This window comes from Vanessa atalanta, chromosome 21 (genome assembly GCF_905147765.1).
Source record: "Vanessa atalanta chromosome 21, ilVanAtal1.2, whole genome shotgun sequence".
Lineage (NCBI taxonomy): Eukaryota > Metazoa > Arthropoda > Insecta > Lepidoptera > Nymphalidae > Vanessa > Vanessa atalanta.
Genome location: NC_061891.1, coordinates 3,959,879 through 3,982,379, shown reverse-complemented (window position 1 = coordinate 3,982,379; position 22,501 = coordinate 3,959,879). Strand labels below are relative to the sequence as shown.

Genomic DNA, 22,501 nt, shown 5'->3' with positions numbered 1-22,501 from the left:
GTTGACATTAGTCTTATTTCGGTAGGATTATCGCTGGACATACATAAAACACAGGTTATGTAGAAATACGAACATGGCAATTCCAAGACGACGCAATTTCTTGGAATTAGCGTCCAATAAGACTGTCGTCAAATTTAAATAAATTGTTAAAGAACGCTTGTGTGCACAAACGTATTATACAATTAGTGAATTTATGGTTGATAGCACGCTCTGGAAATGAAACGATCGCCTCGTAGTTATTTCTTTCTTGATTTTGAATATTTCTAAATAATCACAAATTTACAAATAAAAAATACCCCGCTGGGTATCTTCTTTTTCAGGCCGGTGGTGGTAGTGAACCACCGGCTTAATTTGACAATCAGTAAGTAAGAGGAATATAAATATTTAATAAAGGAATTTGATTTGATTTGAACCTGCGAATACTATCAATCAAGCGTAACAGTTCATTAGCCAGAGATCATCTTAAATGTGATACCAGACTATTTCAATTTTTCTATGCCTTTGTTAAAATAAAAATAATCTTACTAATATAATCAATGCAAAAATTTAGATAGAACGAAAATTAATGGAATTTCAATTTGTTAATTAAATGGTAAAAAAAAAAACAAAAATACGGCTCAAACCAATTTTGATATTATTCGTATTTCTTACGACCTACTTATATAGACTAATAAATAAACGTTATAAAATAAATATATCGTATGAATACTTCCTTGCTAAGAGCACTCCTCATTTTCTTTAACAATAAATTGCATCCTTGCGAAGCGGGTCGTTTATATTATTATACAAAAACCTCCGAAACACGCTGCATGTGGTATAAGTTTTATGAATATGAGGTCAAAAGATTCTTCAGTGAGGTATTACAAAGAACTGTCTCCTCGTTTATTAGAATAGATAGATACATACTATATACTTTACTGAGGAGACAAAAAATCACTCCATTAGTCATTTGACACTCCGAAATGCGTATAGCATCGTTGTTCCGTCTTTCGCAATACGATCCGTTGGTTCCATCACTTAAGGTTTCCTATTACGCACAATGTACTTTGACCTTAATAAATTGAACGTAGCACGATTTTTCATTTAGTGGAAAACAAATATAATCAGCCTTGCCTCATTTTTTTTTCAAATTTCGAATTTCCCTCAACGTATTTAGCCAACATCAACGTTTCGCCCACACTAAACTCACATGTGCCAAAACTACAAAAGTAATATCGGCGTACGTGTTACTATTTCTTTTGATTGAAATCAGTAATCTTCTGTATTACAAGTTGGAACCAACTTTTCTACCAATCAATGTTTTACGTTGGTGTACGAGCGATGGTCGAGGTATTAATTCCCAATAACCACGAAGAGTATGCTTCCATTAAATTTCAATTTTATACGTCAAATATCACATTTAAAAAAGGGCAAGATTATTATACGACTAAATCTTTACCCATGATTTATATTTATATTCATAATATGTTCTACTTCGAAGCATTTTATTTCAAAATTTGGATTGTTTTTCAAAGTACTTTATTGCCGATAAAACTCTGAACAAACCCATCTTTGTAATCATCACTATCATATAAGTGAAATACTGAGTAAGCTAGTGTAATTATTTATAGGTAAACAAGGTCCTTAACGGCGTAAGGTATTGTTTATATTTAAAGTGCCAGTGACTATGGGCTGATGACCACTTACATGGTCCATATTTGCCATATTGTCCACGTTAACCTACTTCGTTTCAATAAAAAATATGTGATGGATTTCGAACCTCCCAAAGATTCGACTTCAAGATCACAAGTTCAGTAATAATTTTATATCTTGCGTAAAATCTATATAAAGTTTGGCGAAGACGTTGCCTTTCCATAATTCAGTTTGAACTATCCACAGGCGTATGTCGTATCTGGGTCGAGCACTGTACGGCTTCCATGACCTTACTACATTCGTCATATATAATACTATACATCGATATATAATCTATATATTTAAATATTTTATTTATAGAGATGAATATATTATGTTATTCGTGTAATTCATCTTCTGAACTTCGTATTGAACGTCATTTATTTCGTAAAACTGTTCGGAAAAAAACACCTCTTCATGAATTCCATAAAACGCTTAATTCTCGAGACCATAATAACAGATCTGATTCTGATATGCAAGATATAATTACAATTTAAATACTATACTACATTTTGATGACCTCCGTGGTCGAGTAGTGTGTAGACCGGTTTTCATGGGTACGCCACTCCGAGGTCCCGGGTTCGATTCCCGGCCGAGTCGATGTAGAAAAAATTTCATTAGTTTTCTACGTTATCTTGGGTCTGGGTGTTTGTGGTTCCGTCGTTACTTCTGATTTTCCATAACACAAGTGCTTTAGCTACTTACATTGGGATCAGAGTAATGTATGTGAAAAAAAATATTACATAAATCTAGTATAAATCCACACAAGTATTTATTATAGACATGAAATACATTAGCGATATTATTGTTATAATCTGATGAATATAACAATTCCAATGTCAAAAGGCCTATCTAGTGCTATTTACAAGAACGCCATTCTTAATGAAAAAAATTATCCCTTAATTTTATCTTAACTCAAAATATCTATTGCTAGATTACATTGAAAACCATTTAGAATTTGTGCAATATCACATTTCATTTATAAAAACGACACTAAAAAAAAAAATCCAAATTAATCATAAAATATAAACATTTTACCGCGCAATTACCTAATCGCGTTAACCAACTCATCTAAGCTTCATTTACGTTTTAAGTAAACATTTCTCTCAGTTATGCCCTTCAGACGTCAATTAAAAAATAAATCAGACGAATCTATTTTCAAACCAATTTAGCTATCGGTCTCAAATTCGACGTCCCACCGTTAGCTGTCAATTTCACAAATATTTTCGGCCCAAAAAAAAAGAACCTTTTTAAAAATCTATCATCTGTTTTGGCATGTCATGGTGATATATGTTGTTTTTATGGCGCCATTAAGAATCGGTTGGCGTTTTGCCCTTGCGCTATCAGAAAAAAATATTTTTGGTCATAAGAATTCTTAACTATTTTATTTTATTTTTCGATCTAAATTTTACAACTATACAAAAATCATACTAAAATGACACACGCAGGTTTTAATGTTTTTAAAAATATATGTAAAATTACTTACCAGAAGAATATAAAATTAAGAATAAGATATAGTAAATGTACAAATAAAGCGTCAATAGGGCAATAGTTAACGACTTAGAAGTCACAGATATGATCCTGGCCTCTCGATCCCTAGCACAAGCTTAAGTCATATCTATACGATCCCTAGCACAAGCCTAAGTCATATCTATAGGATCCAAGCAGCGTCTCCGATCCGTGCCGAAGACGATCATCGCAGTGATTTTATTGGTCCTACCCACTTCCATACATTATAAATCCCAATGCATGAAGAAATAGGAGAATTCAAAGATAATTCGATCACTTAAGCAAGTTTTTAGCCTATTTGTACATAGATGATGTACGAAGCCTCTCATTGCAAAAGAACTTTGTTATATTCAAACTTAACGAACTAATTTCCAAACCAATTATCCGATAATAACAAATTAAAGTGAAGCGTTTATGTTCAATACATAAAACAAGCTCTTTTCTTACAGAATGATTGCCTCCACGCCGCAGTGACGTCATTAACGAAGAACCAGGCAGAGCATTACGACAAATACGATTGCCTGTGAGTACTAATAAAATTGTAATTTCTTTTGCACCATTAACTTCGCCCTCGATTAACTTTTACCGTTCTGATTATATTGGATTAACAGAATAATTTAGGTCTGTTTTTTTTTAAAGGAATGTAATGTAGATGGATGAATTTTTATTCATATTTTGTAACATTTTTTTATGAGACATTTCTTTTGACTATTCTACAGTAACTGCCAATCTTGCTGATGGATACTGCCTTCTTGTTTGGACGGTTTTTTATTTCATATAAAAAGTGAAATTGAGTATTTAACTGAAATTTATTCGACTAATTGTCAATGTCAATTTCTTTTTAAAAAAAACTTCAATGTTTTTTTTTAAGAACAAACTCGAAAAACACGTTTGTAATATGTCAGTGATTTTACAATATTGTTTTTATAAATTTAGTTAAGGAACCTGTGCAACAAAATATCGTATAACATAACATAACATAAGCAGCCCGTAAATGTCCCACTGCTGGGATAAAGGCCTCCTCTCCCTTTGAGGAGAAGGTTTGGAGCATATTCCACCACGCTGCTCCAATGCGGGTTGGCGGAATACACATGTGGCTGAATTTCGTTGAAATTAGACACATGCAGGTTTCCTCACAATGTTTTCCTTCACCGCCGAGCACGAGATGAATTATAAACACAAATTAAGCACATGAAATTTCAGTGGTGCCTGCCTGGGTTTGAACCCGAAATCATCGGTTAAGATGCACGCGTTCTAACCACTGGGCCATCTCGGCTCTTATCTGTAAAATTCCATAAATATCGTATATTTATGGAATTTTACAGTTACAACATTTCAAGCGTAAGATAGGAAGTGAGTTCTAACAGTATGCAGATCATTGTCTTCGTTTTTCTTGATTTATTGATAACATTAATTTAAAAAAATTGAAGCATGTTCTTGTATTATTTTTTACTATTCATACACACAGACAATGGTTCTAATAACTTGTTCTTTTTTTTTAAATATAATATTCTTTTTGAACCACAAATGTTTAAAAGTGTTTCATTTTTAATATGATATAAATGTCTTGATTATTTATTTGATTAGACTATATATATTGGAGTTCTCGACAATAAATTATTAATAATATCATGTATGTCATAATAAATTAATAGTTTTTGGCTGACTTAACTGGCCTACCTGACGACAATGAGACGCCATGGGATCACCTATGCTGGCTTGGCTTCCTGCCACCAAAGGCGCTTACTTGCTCTAATAAAAGATGCGCTTAGCAATAATTCCTTTGAAAATTATGATTCATCCATTCATTTGGGCTGGGTACAAATCATACAAAACAAAATAATGAGATTATTAAAAGAGAAAAATTTAAAAAATAAATATTTTCTCAAAACTATATTTGTTGCTTGCAACATCGAAAACAAAAGAATACTTACAAAGACAAAAGAAACTATTTATATCTCCTTTTGAAAACGTACGGAGCATGCTTCGATATATTCACATGTCGCTGAAATTAGGTAAATAGAAGTTCACATACTTGTCTTATAACTGGATTTTATGAATACTAATGACATATTTATTTTTATATATGTGACAGCTTTTTAATTTCATAAAAATATGCTCCAGTAATTTCATATGATGTTTTGAGTATTGTGAACACCGAATGTTGTGGCAATATATATATTTTTTTTAAATTGAGGTAGCATTCGTTATTAAATTTGCATTTGTAACTTATATAAAAATGCTTTAGAATTATCTCTTTAATGAATGTAATTAGATGATGCTTATTACAGTTTCGAATCTTCAATCCTTAACGAGACCAACAAAACGAGTTATGAGTTTAAAATAAAAATGCATTAACATAAAAACATATTTTGTTAATATGAGTAATTAAATATTATATCTGAGCGAAACGATACCGAGTTTTATTTTAAATATACTCAAAAGAAAACACAATTATAATGGTTATTTTATAATTGCGTTTTGTTATACGTGGTGTTTGAAATACAATCATTATGTAAAATACAATACACTTCTTATGTGCCGAGATGGCCCAGTAGTTAGAACGCGTGCATCGTAACCGATGATTGCAGGCTTAAACCCAGGCAAGCACCACTGAATTTTGATGTGCTTAATTTGTGTTTATAACACATTTCGTGCTCGGCGGTGAAGGAAAACATCGTGAGGAGACCTACACGTGTCTAATCTCAACGAAATTCTGCCAAATGTTTATGCACTAACATTTAAGCAGCTCCATACCTTCTCCTCAAAAGGAGAGGAGGCCTTAGCCCAGCAGAGGGAAATTTACAGACTGTTACTGTTACTTCTTATATGTTAAAAATAGTAATTATATGTTTATATCTTTAGTCGGCGATTACCAGATGACGTCAAATCCTGTAGAAATTACGCATATTTACAAGAAATATATGACGCGGTCCGAGCTACTGATAGTAAGTACTAAATAATTTTGCAATTATTATGTAATTAGGTATTTATATTTTATTATTTATTGAATGAAATTGCACCTTATGTGTTTTATTTTTTTATTTAATTTCATATTTTGTATTTTTATTTCTATTTGTAAGTTCAGCACATATATACATATACAGCTGCACACGTATTTACATAAATAATCATAGATAGCGATTTGAAATTCCCCAACCATTACCGAAAACTATTTATCAAATATTCTTGAAAAGTTTGTAAAAAAAATATAATTTTAATTTCAACCAATATGTATTCATTAATCTAAAGAAAAATTATAGTCGATCTTATGTTTTTTATTTAAAAAAATATCTGAAGAAATTCACGTTGTGATCATATCTGTCTAGTGAACTCTTTTTTTATCGTCCTGTATATATTGTAATGTATAAAAAAGTATGTTTATTTTGTATTTTATTACTCGTATAAAATATCGATAATGGTAATGTAACTAAATTCACAGTCCTAACACACACTCTTTTGTTAAAAAATATTTGTTTATTATAATATGACCTTTCACTCTTCCAAGAATTCCATTATTGAGTCTTGTTTTTCATTCGCGAATCTCATCTGAATTTTTGGCATGAATTTCAAGTAAAACTTTTTGTCTCAACGTAAAAGGTTGATTTTCAAAAGAACAATGAAAACATCTCGTAAACAACTAAAGTGATAACGTTTAATTAAATTGTTATATTACAATTTATTTGGGAATCGTAAAATAAAAGCTTGAACCTTTGATTATTTATATGCCTAAATAGACTGTCAAAACGAAGAACGCATCGAAGTACAAGTAACCTAGTGGCCAAGTACACGCATAACTAGTATGACGTCTTTCGAGTGTCACGCACACTAAGATAATAAAGTTAGCTTGTTTATTTCGGTCATTTTGTAGTGCGACGATCTATCTAGATATTTGAATAATTTCATTTTAAGCCAGGAAATCTGTTAGATAATCAATAATGGTCATGCAAATTTTTGTATACCTTGTGTTTCAAACCCCTAATTGTAACACCATGAACATTAAACTCATCAATATTCCAAGTTGCTGAAAATATTTTTATATTGTTATTTTATTTTGTTTCCTCATACTTATGAGTGATAAAATTCTTCCGATAAAGTTCTTGTCGGTAAAAAATGTTCAAGTAAGATTGATGACTTCGTAAATTAATTCAATTTTTTCAAACGTCACGAACAGAGTAAGTTAGTCCTTTGTTCCATTTTTGAAATATGATGACTTGGGGTTTCAAATGTTTTTGCGGCGTTCATGTTGTGACAACCCATAAAACTATAATGAATATACCCTGAACGCAAACGCATTCGCGTTCGTATCCTTAATATTATAGCGTAGCGCTTAAATATTAATATACACGTAACCGAAGTCATGTGCCAATGCGTATAGCGTCAGATCCAATGAATAATCTAATCTATCAGACCTCATGCTAGTTAATTTGAGTATGTCATCTTAAGTGAACTCAAGCTATGCACATTTGAATATGTAGGTAATTTTTTTGCGAGAAACTGGTGTGAATTCAGACCATCGTTGCAAGAGTTTGGCGTCCATTTATATTTAGTCTGAAAGAAATCTGAAATTGATATTTTTAATTAGCAGGTTCATTGTCATTTACGCCCAAGTGGGCTTCTTTGTCACTGTCAAAGGATTCACCATTGTTTTAGTTTTTCATTCTTAAATACTCTAGAACCTTCGTTAATACCTCCTACTAGTAGCCGTGTCCAAACTTTATCGGACACTTAAAGAAATTAGTAACTATTCGAACAATTCGTTGGAACTTGCGTACTGTCAACCTTTTAAAGAACCGCTCCATTGTGACATTATTAAAAAAAAATACGACACAGAAAATAATAAACAGTGTTGTCCTAATCTCGGTTTAACAAATGTCGTTCTTTATTTAATCGTCTAACAAAGACGATTTTTACTTGGTGGTACTGCTTTGTGCAAGCCCGTCTGGGTGGGTACCACCCACTTATCAGATATTCTACCTCCAAACAGCAGAGTATTGTTGAGTTCCGGTTTGAACGGTGAGTGAGCCTGTGTAACTGTAAAAAACAGATAATAAACTTACAAACAACATAAGCTTTGATTTAATATTTAACTATACCTATACAAAAATAAATTATATATTAAAATGTGTGGTATTAAATATATGTATTAATATTATAAACATATTAATTATACAATGTTTGTATTTGTTTTGTACCAATGAACAATAATTAATGTGAATGCCATCATTTGTAATTAATTAAGTTTAATTTTTTTGTATCAAAGTAAAATAGATTGCACATTTTTATTTAAAACTAGTTGTCGCCCTCGGTTATGCCTTAGAGCCTTCCTTGGAGTTCAAGCTTGCTTTATTCAAAATATCTTCAAATTAGGTTCAGTGTTTTCAGATATTCGGAGAGAATTACTATCGAATGTATAACATTCGTTTAAGCTTTCTGAAAACGCGTCAAAAAAGATTGCCTTTTGTTGGAAACTAAGTGCACTCGCTCTAGTAAAGTAGTATGACATTTGGCGAAAGCAAGCGTGCTGTGGTACACACCAAGATAATAAAGTTGGCACGTCTGTTTTAGTTCTTTTGTAGTACGACACTCTAGATATCTAAATTAATAAATAATCTAAGAATTATAGTTTATTGCAAATATAAATAGATGGTATTCATTTCTATGTTTCCAAATTAAATTTGGAACATTATATAAAATAATATATTTATTAAACATTGCGAATCGTTTAAACATTCATACTTGCAAAGTACATACTCAAAGAACACATTCGTGGAAATTGTATTAACATAGTACTTATAATTTTCACGCGATATAATATGGTTTCTCTTCACGCTACTGATATTTTCTTGGACAATACAATAAAAAATGTATTACTTTTCATTTCATGAACTATGCTACTCTGATGTGACAAATCTTTTCAATATAGTTTAACTTTCCTGCAAAATTTTTACTAGAATTTAAATTTTTCTTACTCATTTATTTTTATAATTTTATGATTTCAATAGGATTATTGTCTTTCAACGGTTCGACGTTATCTGCCAGAGATATCTCTTATTATTTAAATTAGAAACTATGACAATCAAATTCGTATTTAACATTGTTTTTTTTTTAATAAATTTATATCTCTTTCAGGTGTAAGCACTAAAGACTTTATGGCAAAATTAGGAGAATATTTAATTTTAACAGCATTTTCACACAACTGTCGATTGGAGCGAGCGTTTAAATGTCTAGGAACAGATTTGACTGAATTTCTAACAACCCTCGACAGTGTACACGATGTTTTACATGATCAGGTAAGAAGTTGTTTTGATATGATTTTTGATTAAAAATTTATTATTTTCATTACTTGTTATTAAAAGATGCAACAGTATTGGCTTTTCTAACTCTGACCTACTAATAAGCATTAGAGCTATTATCATCTCCATGCTGCCATACTATTCTAAAACGTGATGCCTCTTAGGTCTATTCAGTATGTAAATCACAACTATGATTCTGACCTTGAAATATTTTTGGTACCAATCCTACTGAATTCATACGCTTGATTGGAAATGAAATATTACTAGAAACGAAAACATATGATAACATATATAAAGTCAATAAACTAATGTTTGACACAATTTCAACAGGACGATATTCTCAAAGATGAATCAACAGAAAACGAAGCGGCTTTCGTTTGTACAACTTCGCACGCTGGCAGAATACAATTACACCTAACAACGGAGAGCGAACCCGTCGCATACTTGCTTGTTGGTTGTTTGAAAGCGATAGCAATGCGACTATACGATACCCAGACTGACATAAGACTGATCAGCTATTCCAACGATCCTAGAAGATTTAGGTAAGTTTAGTAAAATTACACATGAAAAAGAAAAAATAGAAAAACAATATAAAAGGAATTTTATTTCTTGCAGATATGATATAAGTGCACTACCATTACATCAGAAATTAAAAGAAGACAACTGCGAAGCTGCCAGCGACGCAGTGAGCCTGGCGACATCAAACAAAGTAAATGATTTAAGGATCGGAGTTGCTAGTTTCTGCAAAGCATTTCCTTGGCACTTCATCACTGACAAGCGATTGGAGCTCGTTCAACTTGGTACGTAATTTACAACTAAAAGTTTTTTAATTTCTTCGGAAATGTTCTTGGAAATACTTTAAGTTGCCAGACATGTGTTCTCGTGTTCGATTACTTTAAGAAAAGTTTCAATTAGAATTATTATTATATATGTGATGAGACGAGATAGCCCAGTAGCTAGAACATAAATCCTTCTCTTTAAGAGGACAGATAGATAGGTTTTTGTCCAGCTGTGAGATATCACTGGCTGATATTTTACTGATCTTATAAAAAATTATATAATTAAACCTAAAATAAATGTATACATATAGTATAAGATAACTCACTATACATAACATATTTATAAAACTATACATAATTGTATTAATATCACTATTTTTTTATCTTATTTAACTATTTATTCGCGATAATTACGTATTAATTAGTTTTACAATAGTTATTCTGCATATAAACATAGCGTTCTGTCGTACTGAAAAATATAATTAATACTAATATAGAAAAATATATTTAAAGACAATTTTCGCATTTTTTAATGATTTGATATATTCCTAAAAGTAGTATCTAGATTTCCCGAAGCAATTTCATATATTTATGACCGCTGGCTGAATTCAAAGATACGATGCTGCAGTATTACATAAAGTCTGGAGAATATTCCAAATTGGACGAAATGCGCTACTTTATGAACAAGAAGTTTGTATTTTCAGCTCACCGACGCTTTCTTAAAACTTGTTTTTATTAAGTACCCTGTAAACAATTTTCAAGAAGGATATCATGATAAAGTTTAACGGCGTCTAAATTAAATATTTGCGTCATTAGCAGGAGATGATTAAAAATATTTTAATTAACTTGTACTTAAAGTAACTCTTTATGATAAGCAATGAGTGTATTATTAGTTGTAATGCGTGTTTTTTATAAACATATAGTTATAGATTCATTGAATAGTTTACTAATTGTAAGATAATGCAGCATCTTAAAAATGTTGTACCCTATTAGAATTACCACATGTTTAACAAACACATCACTTGCGTTGAAACAGAAATAACCTGGTGAAATATGCCAAGCATCCCAAAAGTTGAGAAACTTTAGTCCAGCCGTGGGAAATTCATATGCTGTCTATTTGAGTTACATGACTTATATAAAACATACATAGAAAAATACCAACACAATTGTCTACAAAATATTCATTAATTCATCAATCTTAATATATATACTAGCGTCATATGGTTGTATACATCATATACGTAAACAAAGAATTGTTATTCCTAAAGACCTTGAAAGAGACATTATATATTGGAACCAAAATATGGGATATTTTCATTTCACACAATTGAAAGGGTTACAAGAAGATTCCATATTTACCCTTCCATCGTCCAAGCGAACGAAATTGCGGACACAATGGCTCTTTCTTACTAAAATACGTAACTTTTATCAGTCTTTCAACAGTGTAAATTAACTTTCATTCACACTAATCCAAGATTTTCGAATTATATTTCAACATATTTTACGTAACTGTAGCTTTCTTACTGGTTGTATTTTTGCTCCGATATTTCTTCGATATCAATTTTCATGTTGAGTTTATAAAATTGTTTCGATACTGGTAGAGTTAAATCAATTCAGTCAGGATATAACTGGAAATTCTATTTTTGATGCCTCCGATGCTGTTCTTGTTTGACCTAGTCTCGCTTCTATTTTGTTGTTACATAACCTTTCTTAGTCAATGCAGTAGAAATAAAGAAGTGTATCTACTTTTGCTGTTTTAATGAGAAAAAGAATTTCGTTTTAATTTTGAAGTGAATTTTATTTCGGCGTGCTAAAAGTCAAATTTCAAGGTCAATTTTGAATACAATGTTCCAAAATTATTATGCAATGTTCGAGTGCAACTTCTGATGATGGGAAAAGTTTGCAAGTAAGTGTAATTTCTTCTGATTTAATTTATTCACCGATGAGAGAAAATTGTTAAATAAATAAAGAAGTTTATAATAAGAGGTCACCTCTGCTGGTAGATATTGACATTGTCAACTATAAGTCTATTCCACAAAATGTAACCAATTTGTTCAAAACTATTTTGTCCGTAAAAACATTGGTCCACGTATCTTTTTTATTGACTTTTAATGCTGTACGGTTCTAACAGAACAAGGTGCAAATAAATTTATAAACATTTTTGTATATACAATTATTTACAGCAGTTTTTAAAAATATTGAGATATGAAAATTCGCGATCATATAGTTTTGTGAAACGTTGAACGGAAACTGTCTGATAAAAATTGAAGCACGAAAATATTAAACTTATGATTGAAACGAATGAATGGCCAGGCCTTAGTGATGAAGTTGAAATTGGATAGTAAAATCAAATAGTCAATATTACTATTAATGATATAAGAATAAAATACAATATCGAATTTGGTGCATCAGCTATGGCTGAGATTACAATAAAGGCTATATTTTTTTTTATCTTTAAAATATATTGTAATGCTGGACTTAATGAGAGCCAAATACAGGAAGGAAAGAGACAAAAAAAGTACTGTAAGGTAACCAATAACCGTTTAACAAACAGCTCAATTGTTGTTTTATTTTTGTATGATCTTCACCAACTTCAAAGACTACCATGCACCAAGCGTCTTATTTTGTCAATTTTATCAAAGAAAAATCAATTTTTCCGAGTAGTTTTCCAAGTGAGCACAGTTTAAAAATTAGTCTGAATTATGGCATAGTGATTTTGCGTCCAGATTGTTTTGAAAGTGAGCTGACAAAGCCATATTTAGAATAATGACTAGAGTTTATATGGTGACTGTCAAAACTCATGACTGTAGCGAGCAGCGAGTTAAAAAGTATAAATATAATTCTTGTAACGTTATACCTTCTCCACAAGAAGAGAGGAAGAAAACAAATGATAGACGAATTTAAAGACTCTTAAATTGAAATCTCTTAAATAAATTGGTGACGATAAATAAAAGATAAAATTTTTGTCACCGCTTATCTCAGACGATTTAGCTATTTTTACAACCTAACGATTTAACGATCCGTATTAATATGTCTTGTCAGATTTACGAGCCTATTTACGATTCTCAATAATTATTAGGCGATATTTTCGTAACATTTAATTATATCGATATTCATGAATATAGAAACCAGCGTTGCAGAACTATCGATAGTTGACCTCGAAAACTATTCAGGATATCGTTAGTACTATCGACTTAGTACTATAGATCAATCGATACTGGGATTACTGGAGGAGCTATCGATACTATCGCTAACACCTTAACTATCGATAGTCCATCGATAGTCTATCGATAGTGGACTATCGATACGCATCACTAATAGAAGCAAATATATTTAATTTTTCATTGAAATTAAATGTTTAGAAGCATCTGTATGTATTATCATAAAGTATAAAAAATACTCACTTTTATATAACGCATAAGGATTAAGGAAATAAAAAAACCTATTACATAAAAAATACATATAAAGGTAAGAATTCTAATAACTATTTTATATATTACTCAGTTTGGGTTCCATTTAATTAATTCTATTTAATAAAGGGTTGGCTTAAAGTTAAGTCGTCGTTGCGTTCTAAATTCAAAAATCAATTTCATTTTCTGTTACTGATCCTAAAGTATTGTTACACTATTTAAATTATATTGACTATTATAATTTAGCGGATGGATTCCGACTAAACTATATCGTAATTGATATAGTTTGTCTGGATTTATAAAATAAATTGTAGATTCCGATATTTAATTCAAATAGTATATATTTATTTGGGATCGTAATAAGTCAAAGGACTCAATCGTCTTGATACGAAATTCCTATTAGCAATGTATTCGAATTTAATATAAAGTTTTTGTTCTGGAGTGTAGATTTTAAAGTATTCAAAAAAACTTAGTAGTTGCTCTTTTACTGCTAATTTACAAATGTATGGTGTTACTGAAAACAAAATAGATTCAACTCACGCAAAGTTGCGTTCTGTCTGTCTGTGAATTGTGACTGTCACCCCTGTTAATGCATTCGCGTGTTGATGGAGTAATTTCTATTGAAATGCGATTTTAATTTCATACATTTCATGAAGGATTACTTACAATTACAAATGTTTAAAAAAAATTAACTACTATTTGTATTCGAAGGAAAGTGAAACTGAAAAGAATTACTGGAGAAGCTTGACGACTTTTTCAACTTTTTATACTGAACTATCAGACCTGGCCACGCTTTGCTGTGACTAGAATATACCTTTCTCTAAAACATATTAACTACAATGTCATAAATTATTATACATATGTCAAAATAAACAGCTAGCTTTTTATATATATAGAATATTAATACCAGTAATACGAAACATAGTACACAGAGCAACTAATAATTAATTACAACTAAGTTAAACACAATGGTGAAAGAACTGAGATGGACCAGTAGTAACAACATGTAAATTTAAACTGAAAAGATAAACTTCAATCTGAGCAAGCGACACAGAATTTCAAGTGTTTAGTGTTTATAAATCATATCGTGTACGGTGTTGCAAAAAAAAAAGGAAGCTGGTGAAAATGTGCCTCATGTTCATCCAGCAACAAGCATTGGAAGATTTTGATATCATAAGATCTAAGGTGAAAATGTCTTAATTTACCAGTGAGACATTTACACACTGTTAATTTACTGCCTAACTTAATAAGGACTTCAACATCATTCGTCTCTAAACATATTTGAAGAATAAATGTCCAATATCTTTCAATATCCTCAAACGATGACACAATTTATCTCACAGATATAATTTAGTAAATATTCTTGAATGAGACTTTGGGGAGATATTATTCAATCAGATCGGCAGCTTTCCGCATTTCTATAGCCCGAATGAAGACAAAAGAAATTAATTGATTATTCCGTTACGATCTCCAAAATACTAACAAGAATTAATACTAAGAAGAAATTTATATGCGTGATAATATTATAAAGCTAATTTATAAATATTATAAGCAAATCTTTAAGTATATCTTTAATATTTTATATAAAATATTTTATGGCAAAAATTAAAAATATGGTGCTTGTCTTAATTTGAACACGTAATCTTCGCTGAACATTCACTTCTACACTTATGTTTTATCCACTGGGCTATATTTTATTTAAGAACTCCAATATCTATCTGGTAAATTATGTATGCTATTATTTTACCATTTTATTAGGCCATAGCTTGCCTACTCGTGCCGCTGGCTCACTTACCTTTAATATTAATATTTTGTGATATAATCAACTCGGTTATATGTGGACAGATGTATGTGCGTACTAGCAAGTGCTACCAACAGATATAAAAATGGGTATGTTTGCGATTCAAGATGATTTATATGAAATAAAAATGTATTTGTCTAAAAATTACGCATAGCACTCGAAAAACCATTTCAGTGTATTGATATGTATATACTAATAATAGTATATTATTGTTACGAGTATTGCGTGTATTGTTCAAATATTATCAACGAAGGTGCCCAATAAATACCAATGTTTCATATTATAGACATAAAATAATTATTTCTCATTTCTCCTTTAGGCGGCGGATTTATGCGACTTTTCGGAACGTATCTCTCCTTACATGGTTCGTCTCTTGGCACTTACTTCAGACTTCTAAGGCCGAGGGGTGTACCGCTGGATTTCCGTGAGGTCCTTCAAAGATTGAATACCCCGTTCACATTCAGCTTGAAGATACCTGGGTCAACTTCTCTCGCAGAGGTAAGTCCAAAATATTTATGTCACCAATTCAGAAGAAGAAATACCCTTTATAAAAGAAATTCGTTAGACTAAACATTGGGTTTCTTAAGTTTTTTTACAATACTGGCTATATCAACAGGCCTTTTTCAATCGGTTAAAAACTATTATCTGATACAATTTGTTCTTAATTATTACTAACAATAAAACTATACCAACTGTGACGGCAATCGGTGCTGTAGCTCCATCTAGAATTAGATTAGGCGCGTTCCAACTAATTGGATATTAAAAAAACGTTCTTCATGACAAAATACATATAATATATAAATATTTTTTTTTGTATCTGACTATGATCTGATCTCTAACAGATATAACAACCTATGTTTTAATATATATCGCTATAATACCTATTACTATGATTTATGAAATTCACAATTTTTTTCTTGAATTAGAATTTCAGTACAATACACATTCATCAATAGAGTTCTAAAAGCAGTCTTCGAAAATCTTGATAACATTAAGTTTTTATCGTAGTTTTAAGATGAAAACAAGGCGGTAAAATAAATTTTAAGCTGTCGTCGTTCTATAAAAATAAAAGTTTACGGTTGCGGCTTCGCCCACATATTTTAGGGGATTGTTCGATAGTGGATGTCTTTTACTGTCAACGTCCATGCAAAATTTTATGATGACAGGTTGAGTATTTTCTATATTGATACTTGATAAATAGATAACAAAAAAAAAAATAAACAAAATCACATGAAAAACTGTGATGAAAACAATAATCTATATGATTATTGTTTTCATCACAGTTTTTCATCATCAAGCTAAAATTTTTCTAAGAAAACATTTTTTGAAATCAACAAATTTTGAAGTTAACGAATCTTAAAAATACTAATGATTATTAAAATATATATATATATTTTTAGATGACTTAAAAACATCCTTCACATTTATTTAAATCATCGCCGTTATTGGCCACGAACAGGAAAATGCCCAAATCCTCTAAAGAAAAATGGCTAGCATGTTACGAGGAGATTTCTATTTCCTACGCCCAATAGGATTATTTTTACCCATTTATTATTTCATCAGGAAGACCTCTTCTCCTGTTAATTGATTTAATTCACGTGCAATAATTTTTCTCAAATTGAAATTTCATCTTTCGTGAGGTTTGTTATTTCCCAACTCTTCCCGTTCTCACTATTTTTAACCAAAACAAGCGTTTAAAATATTACATCAAGAAGATAATAAGACTGTTTTATACACTGATCTATCACAAAGGATGGAGCACAAGATAAATGGTGCAAATTTTAACTGTTCCAATACAATGGGGACCAACTACTACTTTCTTATGGAAGTTACCTATAAATAAATACATGCTTAGATCAGTAGGTTGGGGAAAAAATATTCTGAAATGATAAAAAATTTATTATTTGGTTGTAAATCCAGAAATCTATAAATGATCTTACAGTAAGTAGCGTTAACGATCAAAAGGAAAACGCATAAACACAATAAACATTTCTTAAAACCTTGGTGAAGAATCACAAATCCATTTGTACCTCGCGGCTGTTTGATAGATTTGTTATTTTTACGTATTTGTTGAATGTAAAAATATCTACTGAATTCATTTTTCTTTTTTAATCAAAATTATTGGTATGTTATGTTTTTTTATTTTTACAAAAAATTTACGATCATTATCTATTTCTTTCTAAATATCTTTTTAATCAAATTATTTGATTGTGATTAGAACAACAGAGTTCGTTTCATTTCATTCTAAGGAATAGTTTTTCAATACCAGAAGATCCTGGTAAGCATTTCGAGAATCGTAAAGGCCTTTGATGTGCTGCCAACTATTGGACCTACGGAACATTAAACTTTGGGTCAATGGTTGGGCAATGGTTGGACCTACTAGCTTGCACGCTAGTATTTGCTACCTCCAAAGCATAAGGAAGATTTTCTTGATTTAATGATTTTAACTTAGGTTCTTCAAATAGAAAAAGATACCTACTCATAAAGTACATTTACTTAGTTACTAAACTATGTAATTAATAAAATTGTAACTAATTTGAACATTCTCGCAAAAGCAATTATAATGGTTCAGTTGGAAATCGCATTAAAATTGAGGTCTTTGGCCCCAAAATGGATTGTGATTAACAAACCGATATCTAAGCGATTAGGATAATAAATGATGCAGGGTAATATAGACTGGATCAGCGCCAACTAGGGCTGCTACAATCTATTAATTATATTAGCAGGTAATTTAAGTAGGCTGGGACTACTTACCTCAATTATTAACAATCCTAACATCGCAAATATGCCACCTACCATGGGAGGTAAGACAACCCTTTTTACACTGGCTTACTCACTCTTCAAACTTGAACAAAACAACACTAAGTATTGCTGTTTGGCGGTAATGATATGCCTAGTCATTTTTTTTATATTCGTATTTAAATTTAAAAAACAATCAAATGATTGATATACGAATATATATATTTGTAATTGTTTTCTAAAATACCCACTTAAAGGGTAGGATAGGCTAATGTAGCCCATGAAATATTATGCAGTAAATAATATTAATCACATAGACGTGAATACCCTGTGAATAGAAATTATTACCGGATCAGAGCTAACGTTAAAATATACGTACACATTAATTCATATCGGGAAAGTCAATAATTGTATTCCGTGCTTTCAACATATATTGTACATAATAATTGATTACCCTATTCATCTCGTTCATTTCGCTGTTGTTTAGATAAATTAATTCATTGGAAATCACTAATAAAGTTACACTCTTACTAATGGACCTGTTTGTACCAGCGGCCCGTACCGATTTCGTACTGGTAAAATTCATATAACTTAAATCTCCAACCACCCTATTTGTCAACATTTTTTGCTAAAGTTGAAATTTCCAAAAATCTTTTCGTTAAAACATTCCACAAACATCATCATCATCCTCCTGCCTTTATCCCAATTTTATTTGGGGTAGGTGCAGCATGTCTTCTTCTTCCATACTTCTCTGTCGGACGTCATCTCACAAGTAACATTCTTTCTAATTATATCGTCTTTCACAAACATTACACAAACAAGACTTACACTAGTAATATTATGATGAGTATTATCTGACACCTTGGCATAACCATAATAAAATAAGCAATATTAACATTATATATTCTTGGAAATTGAGGTACCACTTGAACTTGAACTGTCGCACCGCGCGCTCATTGGTCAAATCAAATAGCGCGCTCTTCCCCGGCATCCTGTTACACAATTCCGTCCCTTTGCATGATTTTGCTCCGAAAGATTTCAGGAAAGCGAGGGGAAAATGTTACACATCAATAAACCTTTGTTTTTAAATTTCGCTTCATATACTTAGTAGTTAGGCTACACTTTGACTGTTGGTCAAGATAAACTATTTTATAAAAAAAGATAAATATAAGTAAAAATATAATAGCTTCATCAAAATTTGTACGATCGCTTCAAAGTATAAGGTCGTGAGAAAACCTGCTAGCCTGCTACACAATGAAATTCTGCCATATAATATGTATATCTATCCACATTGGATCAACGAAGTGGAATAAGCTCCAAGTCTTCTCTTCAAGAGGTGAGGAAGCCAAAGCCTAACAGTGGATCACACATTGTGGACGTAATATTACATTTCTTTACTTTTAACAATTATTTGTAAATTATTAGATTTTCTTTTATGATAAATATCCGATAAGACAGTCTGATAAAATAAATCATTTCTTACACAAAACAAGTCAACAATGAAAAGAATTCATCTACTTAATAATACAAGAAGCGAATAAATTCAACAAACATCTGAATTCAAAGTACCCCGCATGGAAATGTCAGTGTTAATATTACATCAAAGAAAATGTAATCTCGTATAAAGATCGTCGTAATTCCCTAATGTTTATCTATTTTGACCCAAACAAAGGTTACGGAGTACTTGAAACAGAATTATTTTCAAAGATCAAGTGAAATTTCATGAAATAACTTAGGGATGTAGTCCAAGGGTAAAATCGGGTTATTTTTATCTTTACCTAACATAACATCTTTATTATATTCAACGAAATAATAATAAAGAGAACATTTACTTTTCAAGTTTGAAGGGTGAGTGAGCCAGTGTCACTACAGACTCGACATAATATCTTAGTTCCCAAGATTGGTGGCGCTTTGACGATGTAAATAATGGTTAATATTTCTTACAGCGCTATTGTCTTTAGTCGGTGGTGACCATTTGCTCGTCCTCCTACTTATATCGTAATAAAAATATATATTTAATTGGACATTCCATACAAATTATATAGAAATATAAACAATACTATACTACTATGTATGCCTACTAGAGATACCTTAATCATCATCAATTCTAACGCCAAAAATCCAAATTATTTGATAACATCGTTTTGTTGGGTACGATGTTATACAAATATTAAACTTGCTAGTAGCATCTATCAATATGGAGGTTTTCATCATTCAGTTAATACAAATACAGCTGTTATCAATAAGTTTGAATATGGAATAGCTTTCGAGTAATAGTATAGCTTGAAATATTGTTGTCTTCACTATAATTTTCAATTTACTACGTTGAGTACTACTACATTGACTTAGTCTCTCAAATTGGGGACCAACCTTGTTTACTTATAAATGTCAGCAACATACAATTAGTGTGTTCGTGGATTATAGCATACCGTGTAAGTAAAACGCCTACAAGAATTTCTTTGTCATATTGATAATTTAAGACAATTACAAAATTAGACAAAACAAAATCTGCTGAGTTTCTTTCTTAGGTTATATGAAACGTTGACTTACGAACATTTGACCTTGAAATTTTACTCCCAATTAAGTTTTACTTCAAAAACGATTAGGTATATTTTAATTTACGTCTAGCAAAGCTGACGGCTTACATCTTCTGCATAATATAAACGACCTTCGATATTTGTAACAACATTTTTCAATAGTAACATGGCTGTCAATTTCCACAATATTTCTAGTGTCAGCATATTTAATAGGGATGAATCGTGAGTTTGTACGAGGTATAAAGAATGTAATGAGGTTTTACTTGACAAAATTTTGTTAGTGAGTTGATAAAATAACTGTATTATGTTATACACAGATTGACAGTGTTGAGCTGACAAAATTAACGACCACGTACAATACTTAAAAAAAATACACTAAATTAATTTTAATAAAAAGCAACAATTTCGTAATTTCAAATTTAAAAATTGTTCACAGACATAACGTTAATTGAATTGTTATTATTTTTCTTCTACAAAAATATATCTTCAGCTTAACGTAATTAAGTTTTTTATTCCAAACCAAATGTAACATGTCCGTAATTCTGACCGGCGTTGTATTGATGTTTCTAATTCTCCGGTTTTCTGGTCGTGTCAGATTGTTCTCCAATTGGACTATGAGATTTAGCAAATAGAGAGCAAACCTATGTTTGCGCACAATATCTCGCAGACATTTTTCCCTTGCAAGTAAATGTAAATTATATTTCATTGAATCAAAATATTTACATATACCCATTTATTTCAATGAACATTGGTCTTCTATTGTCCACGTACCTTTGTGGTATCAATAGTCCCCAAAACACTTCCACGCAAGAGCCTTTGTAAACCACTTCAAATGTTTCTCAAACATTACGTTAGACTTGCGTTCGCTTTGTCATACTGTTCGCAAGTAAATTAGATCCATTTATTTATTTAAGTGTGGAATGTATATGGTGAGGATGATGAGAATCTTAAATAAATTGGATTTAGAACAGGCTTATTTAGGACGAAGATAATACAGTCATAATATAAATAGTAATAACAAAAAGAGGCATTCCATTTTGTACAAAATAAACAAGTAATATAATAGGAATATAATAAAAAAGCATAAAAATAACTAAAAATACAATAATAGGAAAAAAAAACAAACAAAATCGAACACAAAAGATAAGAAATATTTATGTTAACCAATCAAATCAAATATTCTTTGTATAAATAGGTTTTTGAATCATTACGTTGTAGTTTTGAATTAAACGTAAAGCTGCCGGTTTGGAAAGTAGATTCTACCGAGAATAACCGGCAAGAAACTCATTAAATACTCATTTCAACCATTTTAATAAAGGGAAAACGAAAGCTGATTTTCAATGGTTACCCTATGTGTCAGTGATGGACCATGAAGTAATAATATTATCCCATCAAAAACATAAATGTAAAAATGAGAGCCAAGTTAAATATTATGATATATACCTTGGTTGTTGTCTTCAACAACAAAAGAAGTGAAATCTAAATTTGTGCCAAGTTAAATCGTCCTTTCTGAAATTTATTTATAACTACATAAAATATTATTTCTTCTCATAACTTGGGATAATATATTGTTGCCTAAGGTCTGTCTTGGCTAGTTCTCATATACGAATTAGTTATATATTATAGTTTTTGAGTTATGAGGAGGTCAAAAGTGGCTCCAAATGGTTCGTGTAATATTATACACGGTGCTGCTCGCCAGTTCTGTTACTAGAATTTGGCTGACACGCTACCGCGTGTCTAGATGACGTCATCATTAACA

The 22,501-nt window shown here is 30.9% G+C and overlaps 1 protein-coding gene across 1 annotated transcript in view; it reads left to right on the top strand.

Moving 5' to 3' along the window:
- Positions 1-22,501, top strand: part of LOC125072354 (head-specific guanylate cyclase) — a 72,725-nt gene that overhangs the window by 23,489 nt on the left and 26,735 nt on the right. Inside the window, exons 2-7 of the mRNA XM_047682964.1 lie at positions 3,630-3,703; positions 6,046-6,128; positions 9,313-9,473; positions 9,807-10,018; positions 10,092-10,276; positions 15,786-15,964. Coding sequence (XP_047538920.1) covers positions 3,630-3,703; positions 6,046-6,128; positions 9,313-9,473; positions 9,807-10,018; positions 10,092-10,276; positions 15,786-15,964 — 894 coding nt within the window. The remainder of the gene's footprint in view (positions 1-3,629; positions 3,704-6,045; positions 6,129-9,312; positions 9,474-9,806; positions 10,019-10,091; positions 10,277-15,785; positions 15,965-22,501) is intronic.